The sequence below is a fragment of the Vigna unguiculata genome, chromosome 1 (assembly GCF_004118075.2).
Source record: "Vigna unguiculata cultivar IT97K-499-35 chromosome 1, ASM411807v1, whole genome shotgun sequence".
Taxonomy (NCBI): Eukaryota; Viridiplantae; Streptophyta; class Magnoliopsida; order Fabales; family Fabaceae; genus Vigna; species Vigna unguiculata.
Window position 1 is genome coordinate 25,913,186 of NC_040279.1, and position 22,174 is coordinate 25,935,359.

The 22,174-nt window shown below is 30.9% G+C and overlaps 2 protein-coding genes across 3 annotated transcripts; both read left to right on the forward strand.

Moving 5' to 3' along the window:
- Positions 1-323: 323 nt before the first annotated feature.
- On the forward strand, positions 324-3,163 carry LOC114178278 (DNA-directed RNA polymerase III subunit RPC9-like). Of its 2 annotated transcripts, none has more exons than XM_028064099.1 (5): positions 324-508; positions 1,328-1,389; positions 1,494-1,611; positions 1,688-1,843; positions 2,834-3,163. In XM_028064099.1, the coding sequence occupies exons 2-5, from the start codon at positions 1,382-1,384 to the stop codon at positions 3,017-3,019; spliced, it is 468 nt and encodes a 155-aa protein (XP_027919900.1). In that variant the 5' UTR covers positions 324-508; positions 1,328-1,381; the 3' UTR covers positions 3,020-3,163. The 2 variants fall into 2 exon arrangements, with proteins under 2 accessions (XP_027919900.1, XP_027919908.1); XM_028064107.1 differs by having other exon boundaries at positions 1,691-1,843.
- Positions 3,164-9,556: 6,393 nt separating this feature from the next.
- On the forward strand, positions 9,557-20,003 carry LOC114190280. Its single transcript, XM_028079105.1, has 13 exons — positions 9,557-10,814; positions 11,408-11,952; positions 15,203-15,437; positions 15,577-15,686; positions 15,985-16,042; positions 16,182-16,445; positions 16,585-16,722; positions 17,260-17,311; positions 17,436-17,485; positions 18,071-18,130; positions 18,657-18,737; positions 19,450-19,634; positions 19,723-20,003. Exons 1-12 carry the CDS (start codon positions 9,792-9,794, stop codon positions 19,528-19,530), a joined length of 2,697 nt encoding a protein of 898 aa, XP_027934906.1. The 5' UTR covers positions 9,557-9,791; the 3' UTR covers positions 19,531-19,634; positions 19,723-20,003.
- The last annotated feature ends 2,171 nt before the right edge of the window (positions 20,004-22,174 follow it).

Consider the following 22,174-nt stretch of genomic DNA (forward strand, 5'->3'; position numbering starts at 1 on the left):
CGTTTTAGGTTCAATTAGGTCTTCATTTTCGTCAAATTATGATCAATTTGGTCATTTTCACTAACAGTGTTTAAATAGTTAACGTTTTTGAACAGTGCATGCCACGTGTCACCTCATAAAAAAACCAGGATTGACACGTGGCATGTACTGTTAAAAAACGTTAACTATTTAAACACTGTTAGTAAAAATGACCAAATTAATCACAATTTAACGAAAATAAGGACCTAATTAAACATAAAACGAAAATAGAAACCAAATATAATAAAATCAACAAATATAGTAACCAAATTTATATTCTAACTCTTAAATTTAATTAAAATCTCACCTACCCATCACTTCCACGAAAAAACAGTGCAGCGGAGCAGTGGTATCCCTTTCTCTACCCAACCTAGCGCGCGACGGCGAACGTGGGCGACGGTCTGTGGTTCGACGGCGAACGGTTCAGAAGAAGGAACGGACCAGTGCGGGACAGCAGAAGAAGAAGAGTAAAACCCTAATGCCCTAATCAGTGAGTTTTCTTCACTCGCTCACCAAACCATTGTCGTTTTAGGTTTTAAAAATTCTTCTCTTCGAACTCGCCCGGTTGCCAATTCAGGGTCTTTTGTCAAAATAAATAAATAATTTTTTTCTGTTCCACCACATGCAATGTAAGATTGATTAAGTCATTTGTTGCTTTATGATTTTGATGTGTCTAGAATTTCAACATTGCCAAATTGATGTAAGATTGACTACCAAACAACTAGAAGAGTAAATGAAAAGAAATTTGGCAATACTCATTGCATAAGTTACAGAGAATTTCAGCGCATGATAGGGCAGGCCTATGCATCTTAAATATAATAACATGTATAAAAACATTTACGAGTCCACTTCTAATCTAGTGGGTTGAACTTTAGGGTAAGTTGGTTCGTGACAGTATAGATATCTATTTCTTTCGTTGCCTCTTTTATTGGCACTATTTTTTATTCACATTTCTGTTCACTTATACCATTTAAAGTTATGATCTTCCAATACTTAATAAATACTTATCCAGTTATACTTGCCCAAAACTCACTGCAACTAAACACCTTGTTTATATAACCAGTACCAAATTTTTGTGCTGCCCAAGTTCAGTAAGAATTGAACTGGCAAAGAAATTATTTGAGATTCTGCATTGGTTCAATATTTGAATATTGCTATTTCTTTAGTAGGATAAACCACACCAACTCAATTTTGTTGCTTCTAATGTCCGCTCCACCCAAATGTTGCGCTTTAAGTTAAAATTGTATTAAAGGTGTATTTTTTTGATAATTCAATTATTTAGTTGTGTTTATTTGTTGCTTTATTGCAGAAGCAAAGGAGAAACTCCCTTTTTGTTACTTCCTTCTCTCTTAGTGTCTCACAAATGAAGATGTATGTTTTCCAGTGTTGTTTGTTTTCAAATTAATACACTATTTTCAATTGAACCTTTCTCTTATCTATTGGCCTTTGGTTGATGTTTGCTAACTTTGTCATAGCTTAGAGGCCAATGCTGGTGCACTCACAAATTTTGAGGTGCTTGATTTCTTACGAGCTAAAGGAGCTTCAAAGGATCCAACAAGGGTTATTGCCAAAGTAGCGCAGTCTGAATACAAGGTTAGGTTTGCCTTTTTTCTAATAGATGGCAATATTTTGTAAGTTCTATTGATAGATGAATCTTCTGCATATCTAGCAGGTTTATGATTATTTGGTTGACACTGCTGCTGCTGATCAAACAAGAGAGAGCATCAACGAGTTTTTGACTAGTATTAAACGGCATGACCTAGCAAAAGCCGAGGTTCTGAACATATTAAACACTAGGCCAGCTGCTGAAGTTGAATTATTCCCTGTAAGTGTCAAAATTTTAATTTTCCCACTTATTTTACACTAAACCATGCAGTTAGAAGTTATTAGCTCTGTAATGTGTTTCTGTTATTTGCCTTCAGCTTTAAATTATGAGGTATGAAGTGTTGAATTTTAACTTTTACGCTGTGATGTAACTTGTCAACTCGAGCATATAAGCAACAAACAATTCTGACAAGCTTAGTGAACTTTTAAATCTCTGTTTTGCTACCTTAGGGAACTTTTACTCACCACAAGCTTTGCTCATTTAAGGGGATGATGGAGTATATTATTAGACATTTCTAACCTATTATACATGATAATTTCTATTTAGATGACGGTATAAAATATTTTTGCATTTATAGAGTATAGTCGGTGTATACTAGCTATGATCATCAATACGTAGGGTTTAAAACTTCAAACTTAAATATATTAAGAAGGATTAATGAAGTTTTTAGTCTAAAATTTTGGATTTTTGTTCGGTGCCTATAAATTTTTTGTTTAAAAATTACTCCTCAATTAAGACAAATTTACTCCGGGACAGGGTTTAATGTTGATGGTTAAAAATACATGAAAGACTAAAATTGGCCAATTTATTTTGTAAAGACTGAAATCAAGATCCACCATTTTTGAAGGACTATACTTCTTTAGTCCTGTAGCTGATTATCATATTTTTTTCAAATTTGCTTTGGGATATTTAAATTCCTGATTAATTGTGTGTGCGCAAGAAGTGAGCAGGTTGGAATAATCAGGTTTGCAAGTCTGCCATTTCTTACTGTGCATAACTTTTAAGCCAAAAAATTAAAGGGCTTTGTTATGTTTGATAATAATTTTCTGTCACGAGAGTATTGTATCTCTAATTCTACATCTGGATTTCTCCATTCTTGGTATAGGACTTGAATTTGGGACTGATAATGTGGTTTAAGATATTTAGTCTATGTGAATAGGTACCCTTACGAAACCGTAATTAAGCAGTTTGTTCACTTTGATTACACAGATCATAGAGAGTTGTGAGGGGCGTTTTCCAGATGAAGAGGTGACTGAAATAGTAGAGCTGGTGACGAGAACATTGCCGCCACCTCCAAGTATGAAGGAGGAAGAAATCACCAAGGGTGACGAAGAAACTGCTACACTGAAAAATGAAAACGATGAGGTTATTGAAGATCCCATGGACACAAGATAAAACGACTAATTGGGTGTTATTCATATATTTAGAAAAATGATATATACTATACGCATCTTAATTTTATGTGCAAATATTACATGTTTTTTCTTGTGAACTCTCTTTTCTTATCATGTTGTATAATCTATAAATTTATCACTCTTACTTTTTGCTAGGTGTATATTAAGAATTGATAATTTTTTTTTATGTATATAAATATTTTCTAAAATTTATTGACTTTTTGCTTGAAAATCTCATCTCCACTTGTTGAAATTGTTAAAAATCATGTTAAAAAAAATTACAGTTATTTAAAACAAAATATTTAATTAATTTAAAATAAAGAAAAGTTGGTTGTGTTTATAATTAATTGTCCGGTTATTTTAGACTAACCAGACTTACTAGTATTTTCTTCCATAGATAATATTATTTGGTTATTGTACTGTTGTCAAATTTTAAACAAGAATTTGAACTTTGGATACCTACTGTATAATGTAGGTAAACAATTGTGTTAGTCTTGAAAGCTGTAATTTACGGTCATATGAGTGTCATCTAAGTTTACAAAAGTATTCCTCACAAAATAAGTTCATAAAAGTGTTAAATTAAAAAAGTTCTTAAATATATATATATATATATATATATATATATATATATATTATTTTCTTAGTTTTTTTTATAATCCTTCTTTTTCTTTTATTGCATACTTTTTCTTTTCTATTTTAATAATTTGACTTGTTTTATATAATGAAATCTATTCACATTTTTAAGGTAATTTTCCTTTTATCATCACTTAAAAGTATCATTATGTTCAAATGGTGTTTTATTAATTAAAGTCAATCAAATAGTTTTATGTCTCTTATTTAAATACTTTTATTCCTTTTTAGTATTTTATTTATTTATTTTTTACATAAAAGTATTTGATCTCAATTTTAAATGTTTAATCGTATAAATCTTTAGGGTTTATAAAAGTATAAATCTTTCATTTAGTAGGTAATATAGAAAACATGTCTTTTTTATTCTCTTTGATAGTTAGCTTTTGTTTCATATAAATTTTTTTTTGTTTTGTTAAAACAATTTTCATTATCTCGTAACAGTTCGACTACTTTGATATCTGAAAAGTTTTTCTTAAATTTTCAAGGTATACTCTTCTTATCATGTTCTTAATTATATATTTGTTTTCTCTTATGTGATTTCATTGAAATATATATCAAATTATTTTTAAGATGCAGAATTAATGATTTTCAGTCCTTTTTAAACTTTTTATTTGTTATTTATTTTTATCATGTAAAATATTGTTTTGATGATTTTTTATATAATTAATTTTGGTTTCTATCCCATTTCGTAAGTGTAATTTTATCACTACAATTGTAAATACATTTTATTTACTATAATATAATAACTTAATATCATTGTCATAAATATTGTTTATCACGATCCAATATAGATTGAAGTTCAAGATATGAAAAACGTGTACTAAATTTCAATTATTATTATCTTAACCTTTATTCTTTGTGCAATTTTGTTCAAAGTGGTGTATTATAATTTTTATTAGTGTATAAAAAAATGATTTAAATTAGGATTTAGAGAAAGGAAGTAAAGAGACCTTTAAAAATAATTTATATTTAAGTTTCACTAATCTTTGAAAATATAATAAATATTTTGGTTATTAGGAATGTTTTTTGGTAATTTGAAATGTATATAACTATAATTTTTTTATAAATATTTGATATTAAAAAACAATAATACACCCCTTTTGGTATTACATATATGATAATGTCATGTTTTTTGTTTTTTTCTGCTATCAATTTTTTTACAACAATAATAATTAATTGATATTGAAATAACAAGAAAACTGGTATAGACATAGGTACGGGTGTATACCCGTTACTTGGTTGAGATAAAGATGAGATAAAAAAATGTTATACATGTTAGGTATGGATATGTAGATGAAGATAAATTTTTTCTTTAAGGATGAGTATGAAATAATGAAACTTATGCCCACCCTAGCCATTGTCATCCCTCCTCATCCTCAATGGATTATGGCCAGAGGTGGAACATTATAGGAGTAGGGAGGGGCCTAGGGCCCCCCAAATATTTTTGATTTTTTTCAAAATTATATATCTATTTTTGGAATTTTTAATTGAAAATTTTAAAATTTTAAATGGTATATTTTAGAAATTGATGATAATTAAATTGTGTCTCTTTATTTTTTTTATAAAATAAAACATTTAATGTTAAGTAATAAAAAATAAAATCTAATATAATAAAAAAATATATTTAGGTTTAATTAGTCTTCTAGTATCTGTTTTCGTCTAAAAATACCAAATTGCGATTAAAAAATTACGACTAAATTGAAACTAAAAAATTCGAAGACCAACTTACATTATTGGAAATAATAACCAAAAGAATAATTAAACAAAACATTTATTAAAATATTTTTTATTTTCTTCTGTCATTGCCTTTTTTATTTTTGACAAAATCGTACTCATCTCTCACTATCATATGTTTTTTTTTTTGAAGAAAAATGAAGTTATCACATACTCATTATGTTTGCTCTCATTGCTCATTTGTTTCCTTCATTTCTCGAAGACAAAAAAATATAACTCTTTCTTATCTTACTTGATGATAAAATATTATTTTAATAGTTATTAAATTTATTTTTTATCTCATGAGCCTTTTGTATACTTATTTTTTATGATTATAGAAGCAAAAAAATATTGTATTGTGTTTTTTTATAACCGATTTTTAATTGTGACTTGATTATAATATATTTTTCTTCTAATATTTATGTCTCTCAATATTTTATTAGATTATGATAATTTTTTTAATATATTAAAAAAAAGCATATCAATGAAGAATAGAATAATAGATTCATTTTGTAGGAGTGGTTAAAGGGAAGCTACACGTGAAGATGAAAGTTAAATTATACTTCTTCACGTTTTTTAAAGTATTTAAAGCATTATACTAATGATCCAATCAAATGATCAAAGAATTATATTATTCTGCTCCTCCAAAACTCTTAGTCAGGATCCACCACTGATTATGGCTATTGTCCTAACTCTACTTGACCTCATATAAAACACATGACGCACGTGCACACAGGCATGCACGCGTACCCATGCACACACGCACACACATGCACACCCACCCACCCGCACACACACATACACACACACACACACACACAACATTAGTTAGCATATATTGAAATTCGATTAGTCAAAATTTTGCTCGTTCATTGGGAAAAGTTAGCCTAGCAACACAACCATTTTGAACTCTTCGTATTTTTCATATAATATTTTCACTCAACGATTTTTCCCAAACCCCTAGAACCTTTTTTCATAAGACTCACCCAGCGAATATAATGACTTGAGCTCCCTAGATTTAAACTTTTTAACTTTCGCCAAACTAGTTGGCTCGCCCAAAGAGTTTACATATTGGTTCTATAACTCCAACTAATATTTTTAATTTCAGCACTATAGGCAGTGGCGAAACTTGGACTAAAATTGTAAGGGGGCCAAATTAGATTTGTTATATATAATTTTTCTTTAGAAGAAAAACTATTCATTTTTTCTCTTCATTTATTCTTCTTAAAACAAACACACATAATAGTAGAATTTAAAAAAATATTACTATCATTCGCTATTATATCATGCTATTATATCATGATACCAATTCATGAATACCATTTTAGACAAGTCATTCGTATCTCATCAATTTGATTTGGTGGTATTGTCAAATTTGATATCGTTTTTCCTAAATCACGTTCTAATGAATTGTTAAATTCATTATATGTAACTCTAAGAACTTTAGAGATTTGTTTTATATTGTCTTAAATTCTTGGTCCTTATTAAATTTCTCAAGATTAGTTAACGTAAATGCATTTCTTTTTCAACTTCATCACAAGCCTTCCTCTTTGAAAAAAATGAATCAATTTTTTTACTTTTTATCATAATCTTTCTAATATAAATTTATCACCTCTTACCTATTTAGAAAAAATAAAATTTATATTCACAAATCACAATTATCACAATGCAAAACATAACAAAACTCATACTACTTTAATTAAATAAGCAATACTGTATAAATTCAAAACTTAAAAAATTTTTTTACCATAGGTAGCGAAAAACACAAAATCCCTAAATTTCATAATTAAGGGTTATAATAATTTAGGAAAAATTATAATTAGGGTTCATACCAATTTCACAAAAGAATCCCTAAAATTATAATTAGGGTTTATATTAATTTGGGATAAACTTAATTTGGAAGAAACATCCTAAAAAGAATCATAAACTAACATACATAATTCATAATAAGATACTAACCTTGATTTGTGAGAGATCATGTAAGAATGTATACATGAATCTCAATCTATGTCTTTCCAACCTCTATTTTCCAACCTATCTATTTGTATTTATCTCTCTTCATACACTTTCATAATAATTTACATGATAGAAAGATCTTATAGTCAGAAAAACAACCCCAATCTCTTTTATAAATTAATGTCTCTATTAAATTTTTTTATTTTATCTTTTATTATAATTTTTCATAATATAATTTTAATATAAATAATATATAATATAATTTTAAAAAATATATAAAAATATATAAAAAAAATTCAAAAAAAAAAAATGGGGGAGCCGTGGCTCCCCCATGTCCTATCCTAGTTCCGCCCCTAACTATAGATCCAATTCAATTCTAAAATATAGCACCAAAAGTCAATTTAACCAAACCAATATATTTATCCATAAATTTTCAAACCAAGATATCGTACCAAAAATTCAACACACATCAATACTCACTACTATACATATCATCATAGATTTTAGCCAAATCACAATATCATATAATATAAAGTTAAAGAACAAAAATAACGAGTTCCTTTACTTGAACTTGAGTTTTTATTCAACTAAGCTCTAAGATCTTAGTTCTCACAGGATACTTTATCTATATGCAAAAAACTTAAATCAATGATATGGATATATCCAAGTAATCACATATAAATAGATATCTATCTTGAACCCAAAATAATCATATGCAAGCATTCCCTCCTTCCCCACCATGCAAACGGATTTTCAAAATGACTTAAGAAAATGGTAAAAGATAAACTTACTAGATTGACTACTATGATTAGACAAAACTATTGTGTTCTACACCAAGACTCCTATAATAGTGTTTTATCTTCAAACATATGAGAAAAAAATTTAAAACTTAAAGAAAATATAGAAAAAGGTTGGACATTTTTTTAGAGAAATAATAGTTTTTATAAAATAAAACTCAATTAATTGATTTTTCTATTTATAAACTCATAATAGCAAAATAATCAAGCTTCATTTATAAATATTACTTCTACTCTTAGTTATTTTCATGGTTTCTTCCAAATCCTTAAATTTATGTTTTAAATAAAACATATTAGATTGAAACTGAAATAGTTTTAATTTTAATTTTAATTTTAAAATATCTTTAGTTGAAATAGTTTTTGAAATAGCCTATCTTTTTAATTATGTTTTATTTATATTTTTCAAATGCTATAAAACAAAACATGTCGGATTAGAATAGAGCTGAAATAGTTTTTGATTTTAATTTTAAAATATCTTTAGTTGAAATAGTTTTTAAAATGGTCTCTCTTTTTTATTATGTTTTCTTTCTATTTTTCAAGTGCATATTTTAAAATAAAACACACGTTGGATTGAAATAGAGTTGAAATATTTTAAATTTTAATTGTAAAATATCATCTTAAGTTGAAATAGTTTTTAAAATAGTCTCTCTTTTTAATTATGTTTTTTTTTTTCATTTATAAGGTTGAAACAACCTAACCTTCTGTGTGGAAATCAAACTGATTTCCCTTTGAATAGAGACTGGTTTAGATTTAAGAGTTGACATTTAATTTTGAAAATCTCAATGTTTCGATAGAACTAAAAATTTATTTTTTAAACAAGAAAAAAAAATTTTAGCTTTTAAAACTCACAATTAATTCGAAACTATATTGCGATTCTCAGATTTTAATTGACATAACATTCTATTATTTATCTGTTTTTCTTTTACATTTCAATTTTTTTTTCCTAATTGATTTGCAAGTTAGTGTTAACAGGAGTATGTGAATTCATTTTCTTTAAAAAGATAAAGAAAATAAAAAAGTTGAAATATATTTTAGATTAAATGATCACCTAGTTATAAAAAAGTAATTTTAATAAAATTTTTTATTTCCACTATTCCATGATTACTTAAAATATTATCAAAATTTTAAAAAAATTATCATAGTAAAAGTTTTTTTATTATTAAAAATAAAATATGATAGTAGTTACAATAATGAATTTAACATTAGCGATAAGATAAAGAATTGTAAATAGTTGGGTTCCCAATTAATATGTTTTGGTCACATTACACGGCACGGTGAGTACTGTAATACTAAACTATTATTAGCACAAACTTTCACGTTAAACTTTTGTACTATTTTGAAATCACCAAATTGTCTTCTGAAATCGATGATGCAAAGAGTTCTTGCAGATTGATTCATTTGTACCCAAAAACGTGGAGACCCTCTAATCAAGGAGAACGCTTCCACAGTTAGACCCTATTCCCTCGCTCTTATATCTATCACTCACAAACACAATAAACAAACACAAACCACTCCGAATACAAACTCTTCTTTTTCTTCTTCTTCTTCTTTTTCTTCTTATGTCACCACCACCAACCATTCATGGACCCTTATGGCTTTTTCACGTGATTCTCACTGTTTCAGACACCAAACTCCACCTTGGTTCCAACTCTGATTGCTTGGAATGCTGTTTCTACAATGGTCGAGAGAACCGTGCCTGGCTCTGCCATCAAGGTTGTTTCTAAGAAGACCTTGTGTTTTTTCTTCGGAATGACAACGTTGTTGTTCATGTTGTCGTGGTTGTTCGTTCTGCGCTCCACGCAATCCGATGCTACGTCTAACTCCAGCCTTTTCTCTTCCTTCAACGACTCATATTCTGATCCAGTGGAGAAAAAATATGTAGAAGAAGTAGAACCCTCGATTGGTAATAGAGCAATACTCGGTGACAGTATAGAAGCAGAAGCAGCAACGACGACGACCACAACATCACGTGACGTGGTACAACAACAACAACCACCACCACAACAACAAGAAGTGCCGGAAGAACAAGAACAGGAACAAGGTGTGAAATGCAAACCACGTGTTCTGAGAGTTTTCATGTATGATTTGCCTCCTGAGTTTCATTTTGGACTATTGGATTGGACACCTCAAGAGAATGCTGACAGTGTTTGGCCTGATATCAAAGCTGTGTCACCCCATTACCCTGGAGGGTTGAATTTGCAGCATAGTATAGAGTATTGGCTTACTATGGATATTCTTGATTCAGAGGTACCTGAAGCTGAAGCAGAATCTAAAGCAAAGAATGTGATGAGAGTTAGAAACTCTAGTGATGCTGATGTGATATTTGTGCCATTCTTTTCCTCTCTTTGTTATAATCGGTTTTCTAAAACTGGCCCACATGAGAAGAGGAGCAGGAACCAGGTGCTGCAGGAAAAGTTGGTGCATTACGTGACAGCACAAGAGGAATGGAAGAGGTCAGGGGGGAAGGATCATGTCATCTTGGCTCATCATCCGAATAGTATGTTATATGCAAGAACAAAGTTGTGGCCAGGAACTTTCATACTCTCAGATTTTGGGAGGTACCCTCCCACCGTGGCTAATGTTGAGAAAGATGTGATTGCACCTTACAAACATGTGGTTAAATCCTATGATAATGATCAATCCACTTTTGGTAGCCGTCCAATATTGCTCTACTTCCAAGGAGCTATATACAGAAAAGATGTATGTTTCTCTCAGTCTCTCATGTCTTGGTTTTTTAGTTTCTTGAATCTTTCCTTTCTGTCTTTCATCATAATTTTGTATCAGACCTATAAGCCTTTCAATCCCTTTCCTTTCATTCTTCATTTTGGTTTCATCCAATGCCAATATTCAGCACAACTAATTCTTTCTTTGAAAAAACCGTGTTTTAATTGATCAGATCTGTTACATACACAACTACTAGATGTTGGCACTTTAAGGGGAAAAAAGTTAAGAGGATAAAGTTGTGTTTTATAGATAAAACTAGAAAGTAATGGAATGAGGTCATATTTTCAGTTTATGCAGAGGACCACAGGTTCTCGTTTGAAACTTCAGACCTATAAGTCGTTGTGTCATCAAATCCCTAATAATGTTTACTTGATGAACATTCATTTATGGATGCAGTTGGTATCAGCGCATGTTAAATGCATACCGTGCTTGTATTTGTAGCGAAATTTGCATCACATTATCACCAATGTCTTGGGTAAAAAGTTTGATATTGCATAAAACATATTGGTTCTTGTTCAGAAAATGTGTTGTGCTAAACTAGACCCTTTTTGGTTGTGATACTGACTCAGGGAGGTCATGTTCGACATGAGCTATACTATCTTCTGAAAAGGGAAAAGGATGTGCATTTTTCATTTGGGAGTGTTCAAAAGGGTGGAATTAAAAAAGCCACAGAAGGCATGCGTTCTTCCAAGTTCTGTCTCAACATAGCCGGAGACACCCCTTCATCGAACCGTTTGTTTGATGCCATAGTCAGTCACTGTGTTCCTGTGATCATCAGCGACGAAATCGAGTTGCCATACGAGGATGTTCTTGACTACTCTCAGTTCTGCATATTTGTCCGTACCAGAGATGCCCTGAAAAAGAGGTATCTGATAGACTTCATTAGGAGCATTGGGGAGGAAGAGTGGACCAGGATGTGGAATAGGTTGAAAGAGGTTGAGATTTTCTATGAGTTTCAGTTCCCTTCCAAGGAGGGTGATGCTGTGCAAATGATTTGGCAGGCTCTGAAACGCAAGGTTCCTTTCATGAAGTTGAAAACTAACAGGTCTAGAAGGTTTTTCAGGTCTCTTCAGAGAAGTGAGCACAGATCAATACCTGCACCATCTAGTTTTTTGTGAGAGAAATTAATACAAGTAAATGCATGCATGCATGCATGCTTGTTTGTTTTAGAAATGTTAGAAGTATACGAATGTAGTGATGATTTTTCTGTTGACATTGTAATGTAACGTTCTTACTTACCTGATTCATAGGATGTATAATGAAAGTGGTAACACTTGGGGATGTACAATGAAAGTGTCTTTGTTCTATATGTGCTGCTTTTAGCTCTCAGTTGTCACACTAACTTCTGTAATTGTGTTTTCCTCTTGAGTTCTGCGTGTATTTTAATGTGAATGTCTCTTGTTCTATGCATGAAATGATATATCAATCCAAAGTGTGAAGATTTTCCTAGAAGATGATGTGTATGAATCCTTCATTAAAGTATTTTATAGTATACCACAGTGTAAACTCACAAGAAAAGTTTCACCGAATGAAGTGTTCACGCTTTTCTTTCAATCCCAAAAGAACAGAATTGTTTACCAGATATGAAAGTGTATATTGTAGGTCTTGTCTTCAATTGATTTGACAATCGCTTTTAAGTATGGTATTTTATGATCATGTAGTATTTTCTAGTAAAACTTTTAATCTTTATCTTTAATCAATTGATATAGGAAATTCCAACTTGATTTAGAATTATTTGATGTTATCTTCTCCAATGATCAATAATGTCAATAATGTCCTTGATAAAGGAACATTTTCAAACCAAATATGCAATTATGACAAATTAAACATAAGATATAATCATATAAGACTATTTGTTTGCTCAATTCATTTTTTAAGAGTTGGTTAATTTAATTCAAAGATAAATTATCAAAATATCATTAAGATTCATTTTAATTTGGTTCTTTATCAAATTATCATTATGAGTTCAACTGATGTAAAACTCACTTCTAATTTTAAAATTTTGGACCCACTTTAAGTTAGAAGGCTCAAGGCCAGTCCTTTTGTTTTCTTATTTTTCAGAAAAATTACTTAAGTTTTTTTTACTTTACTTTTCGATAAGTTCCCTCATCCACTTCCAAAAGGTGCAACTCACTCTTCTCCCTCCTTCTGAAACAGAAACTGACCTAGAGCCTTTATGAAATTCTCCTCTGAGCTAATGGAACGTCTTTTTCTTTTATGTAAGTTGAACTCCAAACTTCCATTTTTTCTCCTTTTCCAGTTCTATTGTGTTGGTTCAGTTTTAGGGTCTTCCTTAGAACCTCATCTTTTGTCCACCTGTGTTCATGCTTTTTAGCTTCTTAGTTTATTTTGGAGTTACTATGTTCCTTTCCACCTAAGGATCTCTCCTTATCAAGAGTAGTAGCAATTTCAAGGTGAGGGAAACTAGTGTTTTAAAGCTTTTAAGTGTATTGCATGTTTTTGGTCCTGAATCATGTTTACAATGCCTATTTGATGTCTATGTTGTATGGAAATTAACTGAGTGTTGTTTTGGTTTGGATTCTGGGTTTGCATGAGTGAGCAGGTGAGGAACCTGCTGTTCTCGCCCAAGCGAGCAACCCTCGCTTAAGCGAGAATAGCAGAAAACTCACACAGGCTTCTGCTCGAGTTGTCACTCAAGCGAGAAACTTCAATTTTGAGTGAAGATTGGTGTAGGGAAGTGTTTATTTACTTGATTTCTTCTATGATTGGTTGTTTTTCTCCTCAAAAGTATGATGTATGATGTTGTGCCTGTATGATGTGGTGTATTAACATTGTATTTTATATGATTAACATGAGATGAAAATGTTCTGAGATAACATGTGCACTTGGTGTGAGAATTTCATGGAGAAATCCTTTTGATAATAAAGTAGTATGTGTAGTAACTTAAGGATTCAAATAAGGCTACATCTTGACACTCTAATGAATCAGTCAGACTCACATAGAGTAGACTGGTTCATGTGGTGAGAGTAGCTAGAAGTCCTAGTCTCTGGCAGGATATTAGATGATCATGGACTCACCTTATGTGTGGTAGGGTGAAACTCATTGCCAATGACTCTCCAGAACAGTAGAGGCCACCACAAATGCAAACAACTACTGAATCTGATTTCATTACATGTATCCAGATAATCGAGTTAGAAGGTCTTTTTTTTGTTTGCTATCACATGTTGTTTGTGCTTATAATATGTTTATTATCTATTAAAATTATTTTTCTCTAGCTTACCCTTTTCCTGTTTGTGTTATGTTTTCTTGTGGTGTTTTTCTTTTTGCAATGATCACCAATGTTGGTGTAAGCAGATGTGAGGACCCCTAATGATCACGACGGTGATGGAAATGCTATTGTTTAGTTTAGATATGTTAGACCTTGCTCATTTAATGAGCATCTTTTGAATAATGATTTTTTTTTTGTAATTTCTTGCTCTATGAACAATCTTTTGCCACATTGTTTCATGTTTAAGTTGTGTTTATGGCATAATTCTGTGTCCATGATATTTCTAATTCATTATATTTTGGATAATTGTAAAAGGTTGATTCTTATATACTTCTTGTCATTACTCTATTTTATTATAATATGTGATGTTTTGTTTATTAGAATTTTTTGATTAAATGAGATGCCACATTTAATACTATAAATAACACATTAATCATTAAAATTTTAGCATTAGTGTGTTTTTAATACTTAGTAGTTAGTAGATATGAATAAATCTAGTAAAGGATATGAAATCCGAATGGACTAGTCTATTATATATATTTTTTCATTTATTTATATATTTTTTTAAAATCAAATTTAATTATATAAATAATTTTGAAGTTTTTATTTGAATAATTAATAGTCAAATAAAATAAAATAAAAAATTATTTTTATATATAAATTACTTTATTATGATTAAAGAATTTTAATAACTAATTTTTAACAAATTTTTATAATAAAATTTTTTAATTTTTTAATTTTTTCATTTTCACTTTTTATATTTCAAAACTATTGAAAAAATATCATCTCAAATTTCAGATCATAACAAAAAATTACCAAAATTTAATTATCAAAATATTATTTCATATTCTACTATATATGTGGTACTTATGGTACTTTTATGGAAACCAACCATAACAAAAAATCACTTTATCATCGTATTACATTAATAAATAATAAAATGACTGAATAAAATAGTTAGATTTGAATATATGTATATGTAATTTTTTTTATATGTATTACTTAATTTGTCTATTTTAGTGTAGATAATTCTTGTAGCAATTAGGAAATCGATCGAAAGAGAGCTCAAACTTGCATACGTGCCAACAGAAGATGGAAGAATAAATAGCAAAACCCATCTTAAATCTTTAAAGTGAGAGAGTCTTAGAATGAAAATGGCGCTATCTTCTTCATCACCTTGTTGGTGTTCTTCCCCTCCACCGCTTCCTCCCTTCACCCAACGACACCGTTTTGTTACTCTCAAACCCTACACTCGTTCTCAACCACACCACACCCTCGCCGCCGCCGCCACCACCAGACCTTCTACTCCGTTAGTGCACTCCACCAGACAAGGGTTTGACACCGTCAACATTGCCGAAGATGTCACTCAGGTTCCTTCCTACTCCCCTTCGCAATTTCAACACATTTTTATTGCTGCTGCAACATTTTAATTTAATCTTTTAGTTAACTATTTTATGTTTCTGCTATTTCTTCTGCTTTACTTTTGAATGACTTTGCGAATTTCTGCAGTTGATTGGAAATACGCCAATGGTATACCTGAATAAAGTTACTGAGGGTTGTGTGGCTAACATTGCTGCCAAACTTGAGTCTATGCAACCTTGCCGCAGTGTTAAGGACAGGTAGTTTGTTACAATGATGCACACACACAGACAGACACACACTCCGTTTCCTATATTTGCTGTTGCTCTGTTGGCTTAAAAAAAGGAAATGAGTTTCTTCATATGTTAAAATTGTTTTATAAGACAATTTTTTAACTTGTGCCATAAACTAATTTTAACATGAAAAAACTTATTTAATTATTTTTCTCTCCTAGAGAGACTTCTTTATATTAGAAGTTTTCAACATTCCATGATTTTCAGTTTGCGATTTCTTTTGTATGTATTATGTATTAATATCTGTTATTATTCAAAATGTCAGAATTGGCTATAGTATGTTATCCAATGCTGAAGAGATTGGAGCAATTTCTCCCGGGAAGGTACATTTTTTTTTTTGTGTACGGATCAATGTAATATTTGCTACTTTTAAATTTACTGTATTGTGATGTAATAGTTTGTTCAAATCCAAGGTACTGGATCTTGAGTTTTTTTTACATTCCTAATAATGTACTGTTTCAGACCGTGTTGGTTGAACCAACTACGGGAAATACAGGACTTGGCATTGCTTTTGTTGCAGCAACAAAAGGGTACAAACTTATAGTCACAATGCCTGCTTCTGTTAATGTTGAGAGGAGAATCCTTTTACGTGCTTTTGGTGCAGAGGTTATTTTGACTGATTCTGAGAAGGGGTTAAAAGGGGCTGTTGACAAAGCTGAAGAAATTGTACGCAGCACACCCGACGCTTACATGTTTCGACAGTTTGATAATATGACTAATGCCAAGGTTAAGTGTTAATGCATCTGCTGTAAGACCTTCAACTTATTAGTCTCTGTGTTTTTAATTATTTAGTGCATCAGTTAAAATAGAAATTACAATATAAATTAAGTTGCATGTTATTAAGATTTATATGCACAAATTACAGATACACTTCGAAACTACAGGGCCAGAGATATGGGAGGATACCCTGGGCAATGTTGATGTATTGGTTGCTGGGATTGGAACTGGTGGTACCATTACTGGCACTGGACGTTATCTGAAAATGATGAACCAAAATATAGAGGTTTGATTATTCATTTTATATGCATTTAGTTGTTGTTTCTATTTGAATGATATATACTTATTGGTCCTGTAGTTCTAACTTCCACTACTAAGTATATCATTTCTTAAATTCAAATCCCCTAATCTTCGCTTCTTTTGAATTAAAAGAAATTTTATGTAGTTATTGAATCAGTCAGCTCGCATTGTATGTTTCTCATATTCCAAACAAACCTCTAGGAACTTGGCTCTGTATTTCTGTGTTGGCAGAGAGAGGGAGAGAGACGGATAATGAATAAGGAAGGAAAAAGGATCCAGATGGATAACCAAAAGTATTAGTTTGACTATTTTAACATGTACTTGATTAAACCATGAATTGTAGGAAACATTTTTCAGGATGACTTAAACTGTGTAGTTTTTGTGACATGCCTGCGGGTATTATTAGGTTTATGATAGACAACTATTGGCTTATGCTTCTTACATGTTAAGTGCAAGTAATGCTTTATCTATTCTATTTTGTTTTACCTAGAGTTAAAAGTGTAGTATGTTGTTCCTTGGATAGGTGGTTGGGGTGGAACCTGCAGACCGAAGTGTCGTTTCAGGTGACAATCCTGGTATGAATATTTTACAAAGTTTAGGAATTAAATATTCCCCCGTCTTCAGATTATTGGTTTCTAGGCCAATATTCACTTAAAACATTCTCTTGTCTGCTTTTGACTGTATAAGAGTTTGTCGTAGGTTTCTTGCCAAGCATTTTGGATATCAAACTGCTTGACGAAGTTATCAAGGTACAAATAAATTATTGTCCTCACTTTCTCTATATTTCTTTCTGAATAACCTGCTTATTGTTCTTCTAGTTGGCTTTCGTATTTCTGTACTGAGGAACAGCAAGCTTTGTTTCATGAATTTAGGTCATTAGTTCAATTTTGGAGTCATCTACATAATCTGGAGTGTCATCAACTGTTAGAGGATGGAAGGTTTACGTAAGAAAAAAGATATAGGAGAAATAATTTGGGGGTTGTTAGGGGGTTAGTCTTCTGTTAGGAAGACTATATATGATGGGGGACTCCCCTGTTGTGGGGTATGTTTTTTCTTTCTAGTAGAGAGTAGTGATAGGATTAGTGAATCTTGAGAGGAGAGATTTTGCGATCCTAGACAGTGTATTGAATTCTACTTTCTGGAATTATCAATAACACGAGAACCAATCCTGATTTTGTTTGTAAGAATCCCAATTCATACTGTTCTGCTAAACCCTTTTTAGTTATTTCTTTAGTGGTTTTTTTTTTTCTTCTAAATATGCAATGTTGTTATCTTATAATTTGCAGAAACAGATGATTTCAAGTAATTAATTATCTTAACAAATGAAATAACAGGTTACAAATGTTGAAGCTATTGAAATGGCGAGGAGATTAGCATTGAAAGAAGGTTTGCTGGTGAGTTATGAGTTAAAATATTTAATATACCTTATTCTAATCATTGAGATTGTAACTGTTGGTCACCTTGTACTTTGCTTTACAAAACCCTTACTTTATTCCGAAAAAAGTAATTCATTGTAGTTCCTTTTCACTTAATTTTTCACGTTCCATTTAACTAAACAGGACCAAATGAACATTTTGCTAAGTTAAGGACCTAAAATGACGGATGCTTACTAGTTCAAATACTAGAATGAGGGTTTACTTGTAGATATCTTTTTGTTACTTCGTTTCATGTTTCGTATTTTAATATCAATTATTAGCAAACTCTTGCAATGTTTTAATATTACGAATGTCTATAAACTGAATAATGATCTGCATTTAGCTTTTCATGATTATTTTGTGTGCATATTAAAAATATTGGCTTGACATTTTTCATGCTTATTTTTGTATGTTGCTGGTTATTGCAAGTCATTATAAACTACCAAGTGGTTAGGTTTATAATTTTTAGGATGGCTTATCATAATTAACTCAAATTTCTGTATAGGTTGGGATTTCTTCAGGAGCTGCAGCTGCTGCTGCCATAAAATTAGCAAGACGGCCTGAGAATTCTGGGAAACTTATTGTGGTGAGTTCATTTCCTATTTCTCAAATATTTTGGCTTTCTTTTGTAGTTTCCATTGGATTTATTGGACTCATTTTATATATAAGAGTAGGTTTTGAGAATTGAATTGATAGAATAAAAAGAAGCCTAGTGATTTTTTCTCACAACTAATGGGCTTTCTGCCTAGAGACATGTTTCTCTCTGATCACTTTATTTAGCTTGAGTCATTGAATGTTGAACTCAGTAGTTTATTATGCTTTTTGCATCTTCTTTGGTCCCAACCTCCCAGGATATGTTGTTGGTTAAACATGCTTACTCTTTGCTATTCTTTTCTCCTTTTTTAATTAGAACATTAGGACTCCCTGCAAAATTAGCCTCTTCTAAGCAAAATTTCTGTTGAATCACGATACTTCTGTCTTCATCTGGGTTTAAAAGTTTCAAAATCAATGGCTAGGGACAAATTGAATTTGGGACAGACGGAAGTTGGTTTTCTGTGCTTCTGTTCATAGAAGTGTCAATTGATGGCAAAGCATAAAACTGTCACAATAAATAAGTGCTTAGGAAACATGATTTGATGTTGCCCAAGACTTCGTAAAGATGGAAATTAGAGAGCACAAGTGTAGTGTATGCTGAATTCATGAATTTAGATGTTCTATTTTACTACTTTCCTGATAAATTATTCTTTTATCAATAAATCTATTGATTCTTTCTTCACCTCTTATTTTGCACATTGAAGGTTATTTTTCCAAGTTTCGGTGAGAGATATATTTCTACTGCTCTCTTCCAATCTATCTACGAAGAGGTTCAGAACATGTAAGATTTAGATTCTACCTTAACGAGGACAATAGCCAATTAAAGATTGAAGCTGCTCTCATGGCACTGCCATTCAAAGAAGTAGCAGCTGTCTCTTGCTTTGTATAGGTATATATATTCACACTGTTGGATAGAATCAATGTTACATGATAAACCGGTCTTCTGTATGTTTTAATCTTGGGATTTTATGCATCAGATGCATCATTTGGACAAAGCACAATTTTGAAGCCGAGGTCTTTCAGGAAGCTAAAAGGGGGAACTGACATATTGTACACTGTCTTTTATATTTTCAATTTTTATACTGGTAATCTAGCGTGGCCTATTCTTTTCATTATTCTTCACTTTCCCTTCCCAGTGTCAATGATGAGTAGTATTGAAATGTCCTACAGAATTGTTAGCATTCTTTTCCCTATTTACTATTATCGGACTGTATTTTATATATGTAGATATATGGAAGCATTACGCATTTACTCTGCATAATTAGTGATTGCGTACCCATTATATATTGCTTCTCACAATGACAGAAAGAACTTTGTTTGAATTGAAAAACTTATTCCAAAATCAGTTTCAAAAGGGTTGGTTATACTAGTTTTCATCTAGAAAAGTTGTCTAACATGGACCTGTTAACTCAAGGTCCCAGATATTTGCATATCAGTCGTTAGATATAATAAAAAAAAAAATTAAACAAACGGTTGCATCGATTATGTGTGAAGTATACAAGTTTTGCTAGTAAAAATTAAAAAGAAATAATATTTATAAACTAATTTTGTTTATGTAACGCATTAAAATCAAAATGCAAAATAGTCGTTTTAAATTATAAATTGATTGGTGTTCCAAGGAGTACGTTGTAAGTGGTCCATGCTGTCTATGCCACAAGCTGATTTTGCTTTTTTCATATACCTGATTTTGCAAATTACATGTAATTGTGAGTTCAATTGGAAAGTTTTGCACCCACGAATCCTTCTTTCAGGGTTAAAAGCTGATATGGAATTAAAGATGTACTTTAAAATTCCATTGAGCTTAAGTATACACATATTTTTCCTCGATATTCTTCCATATCATTTCCAACCAGAAGCAAACTATTCAAGAAAATGAGGGTTCCTATGTGAACTGACATTTGTCATAATTCTTTACCCTGAAAACTTGTGCTAAATGAGCTTCTTAAAAGTTGCGTTTTTTTATTTATTTAATGTATTGTTTCCTCTATTCCTTTTTCTTGGATTGAATTGTCAGTTGATGTTTGCTCTATTGGGGTTAGGGAGGAATGGAGCAAGCAAGAATTCTCATTCTCAATCTTGTTGCTCCCACTATCTCTATATATAAGTAGCAGCTTTATGTATGCACCAAAAACAACTATTTACACCTCAATGCAAGGTATAATGTTCATAAAATAAATAATTTTTTGTATTTGTAAAGAAAAAGAAAGTAAAAGGTAGTGAAGAATAATATTGGATGACTGTAAAAATTTTGGGTGTTCAAATATTATTATCCACCTTGACTATTACACAATCATTCATCATCAGTTCCATGTGATTGCAGACAAAAGTCTGTTCAGTGATGCTTAATCTTGTCCTACATGTTTATAATATATCTTTTTTCATGAAGGTGATAGAAATGTTGGACGATTACACTTAATTGCTTTAAAAAATATTTCTACACATGATCTATTCTTAGCTTTTATTTGATAATTTTTCACATGAACCACTATTTCAGTTGAAAGCAGTTCTTTTATAAATCTGTTTAACTTTCTTTTCTTATTTTGAATTGGTTCTGAGATCTCCTAAGCATGGACAAACTGAAGACAAAACTAACACAAACTTGCACTATTATTGAAGTAATTGCGAGCATTACCCTAATTTTGTGGTATCTATGGTCCAAGTGGGGCAAGGGATAGCGTGGTGCTTTGGGCCATGGAGATGAGAGTGAGAAGACAAGTCCAGAAGAAAATTGATTACTCTGAAGAGTCACTTGGTTAAGTTTTTATATCTAAATAAATTTATTTGGTCAAATGGTTTATTTTATATTCATTGCAATAGGTTTTTCTCAAACTCGAGTCCTTTTCATCTTTTTATTGTAATGAGACTACTCAGTCTCATCATATTCACAGTGTAAGTGACTATTGTTGTAATTGTAAGACCTCATGTGTGAGCTATTTGTGTGTTATTTCTGATTTACCTAATTTCTTTTCAGGTAAATTCAAAACTGTGATGAAGAAGGCAATGTTATTGAAAGTTACTCTTATCAGTTTTTTGGCAATTCATATTTTTCATGTCTGCATTTCTAAAACCTTAATGTATTTGGTGAAAATACGATTTCCAAGTTGAATTTGATTAACAACAACAATTACTCAATGAATTTCATACTAATACTTACCACTATTTGGAGATATACTATTGTTAGTTATCATGAGAAAGTGATATTGCTGAATAATTAATTATGAACCAAAATTTTAGTGACAAGGTTTGAGAATCATGATGCAATTTTAAAAAGATTTGGTCATGATTGACAAATTTACCTGTTTTAAAATGAGGACATGCAGAATAATTACTTTTAGTTATTAGTGATAAAATAAGTATTAATATTTTAACATGTATAATTCAAACATTTCTTCTACCTGTGTACTAAAGAAGGTTACCACTAACAAAATC

Excerpts from the sequence above, each read along its gene's own strand:
- LOC114178278 (XM_028064099.1), top strand. Across the intron at positions 1,612-1,687 it reads TAGCGCAGTCTGAATACAAG|CAGGTTTATGATTATTTGGT; the intron begins GTTAGGTTTGCC and ends CTGCATATCTAG. Across the intron at positions 1,844-2,833 it reads CTGAAGTTGAATTATTCCCT|ATCATAGAGAGTTGTGAGGG; the intron begins GTAAGTGTCAAA and ends TTGATTACACAG.
- LOC114190280 (XM_028079105.1), top strand. The coding sequence starts at position 9,792 with ATGGTCGAGAGAACCGTGCCTGGCTCTGCCATCAAGGTTGTTTCTAAG. Across the intron at positions 16,446-16,584 it reads ATAATATGACTAATGCCAAG|ATACACTTCGAAACTACAGG; the intron begins GTTAAGTGTTAA and ends CACAAATTACAG. Across the intron at positions 16,723-17,259 it reads TGATGAACCAAAATATAGAG|GTGGTTGGGGTGGAACCTGC; the intron begins GTTTGATTATTC and ends TTCCTTGGATAG.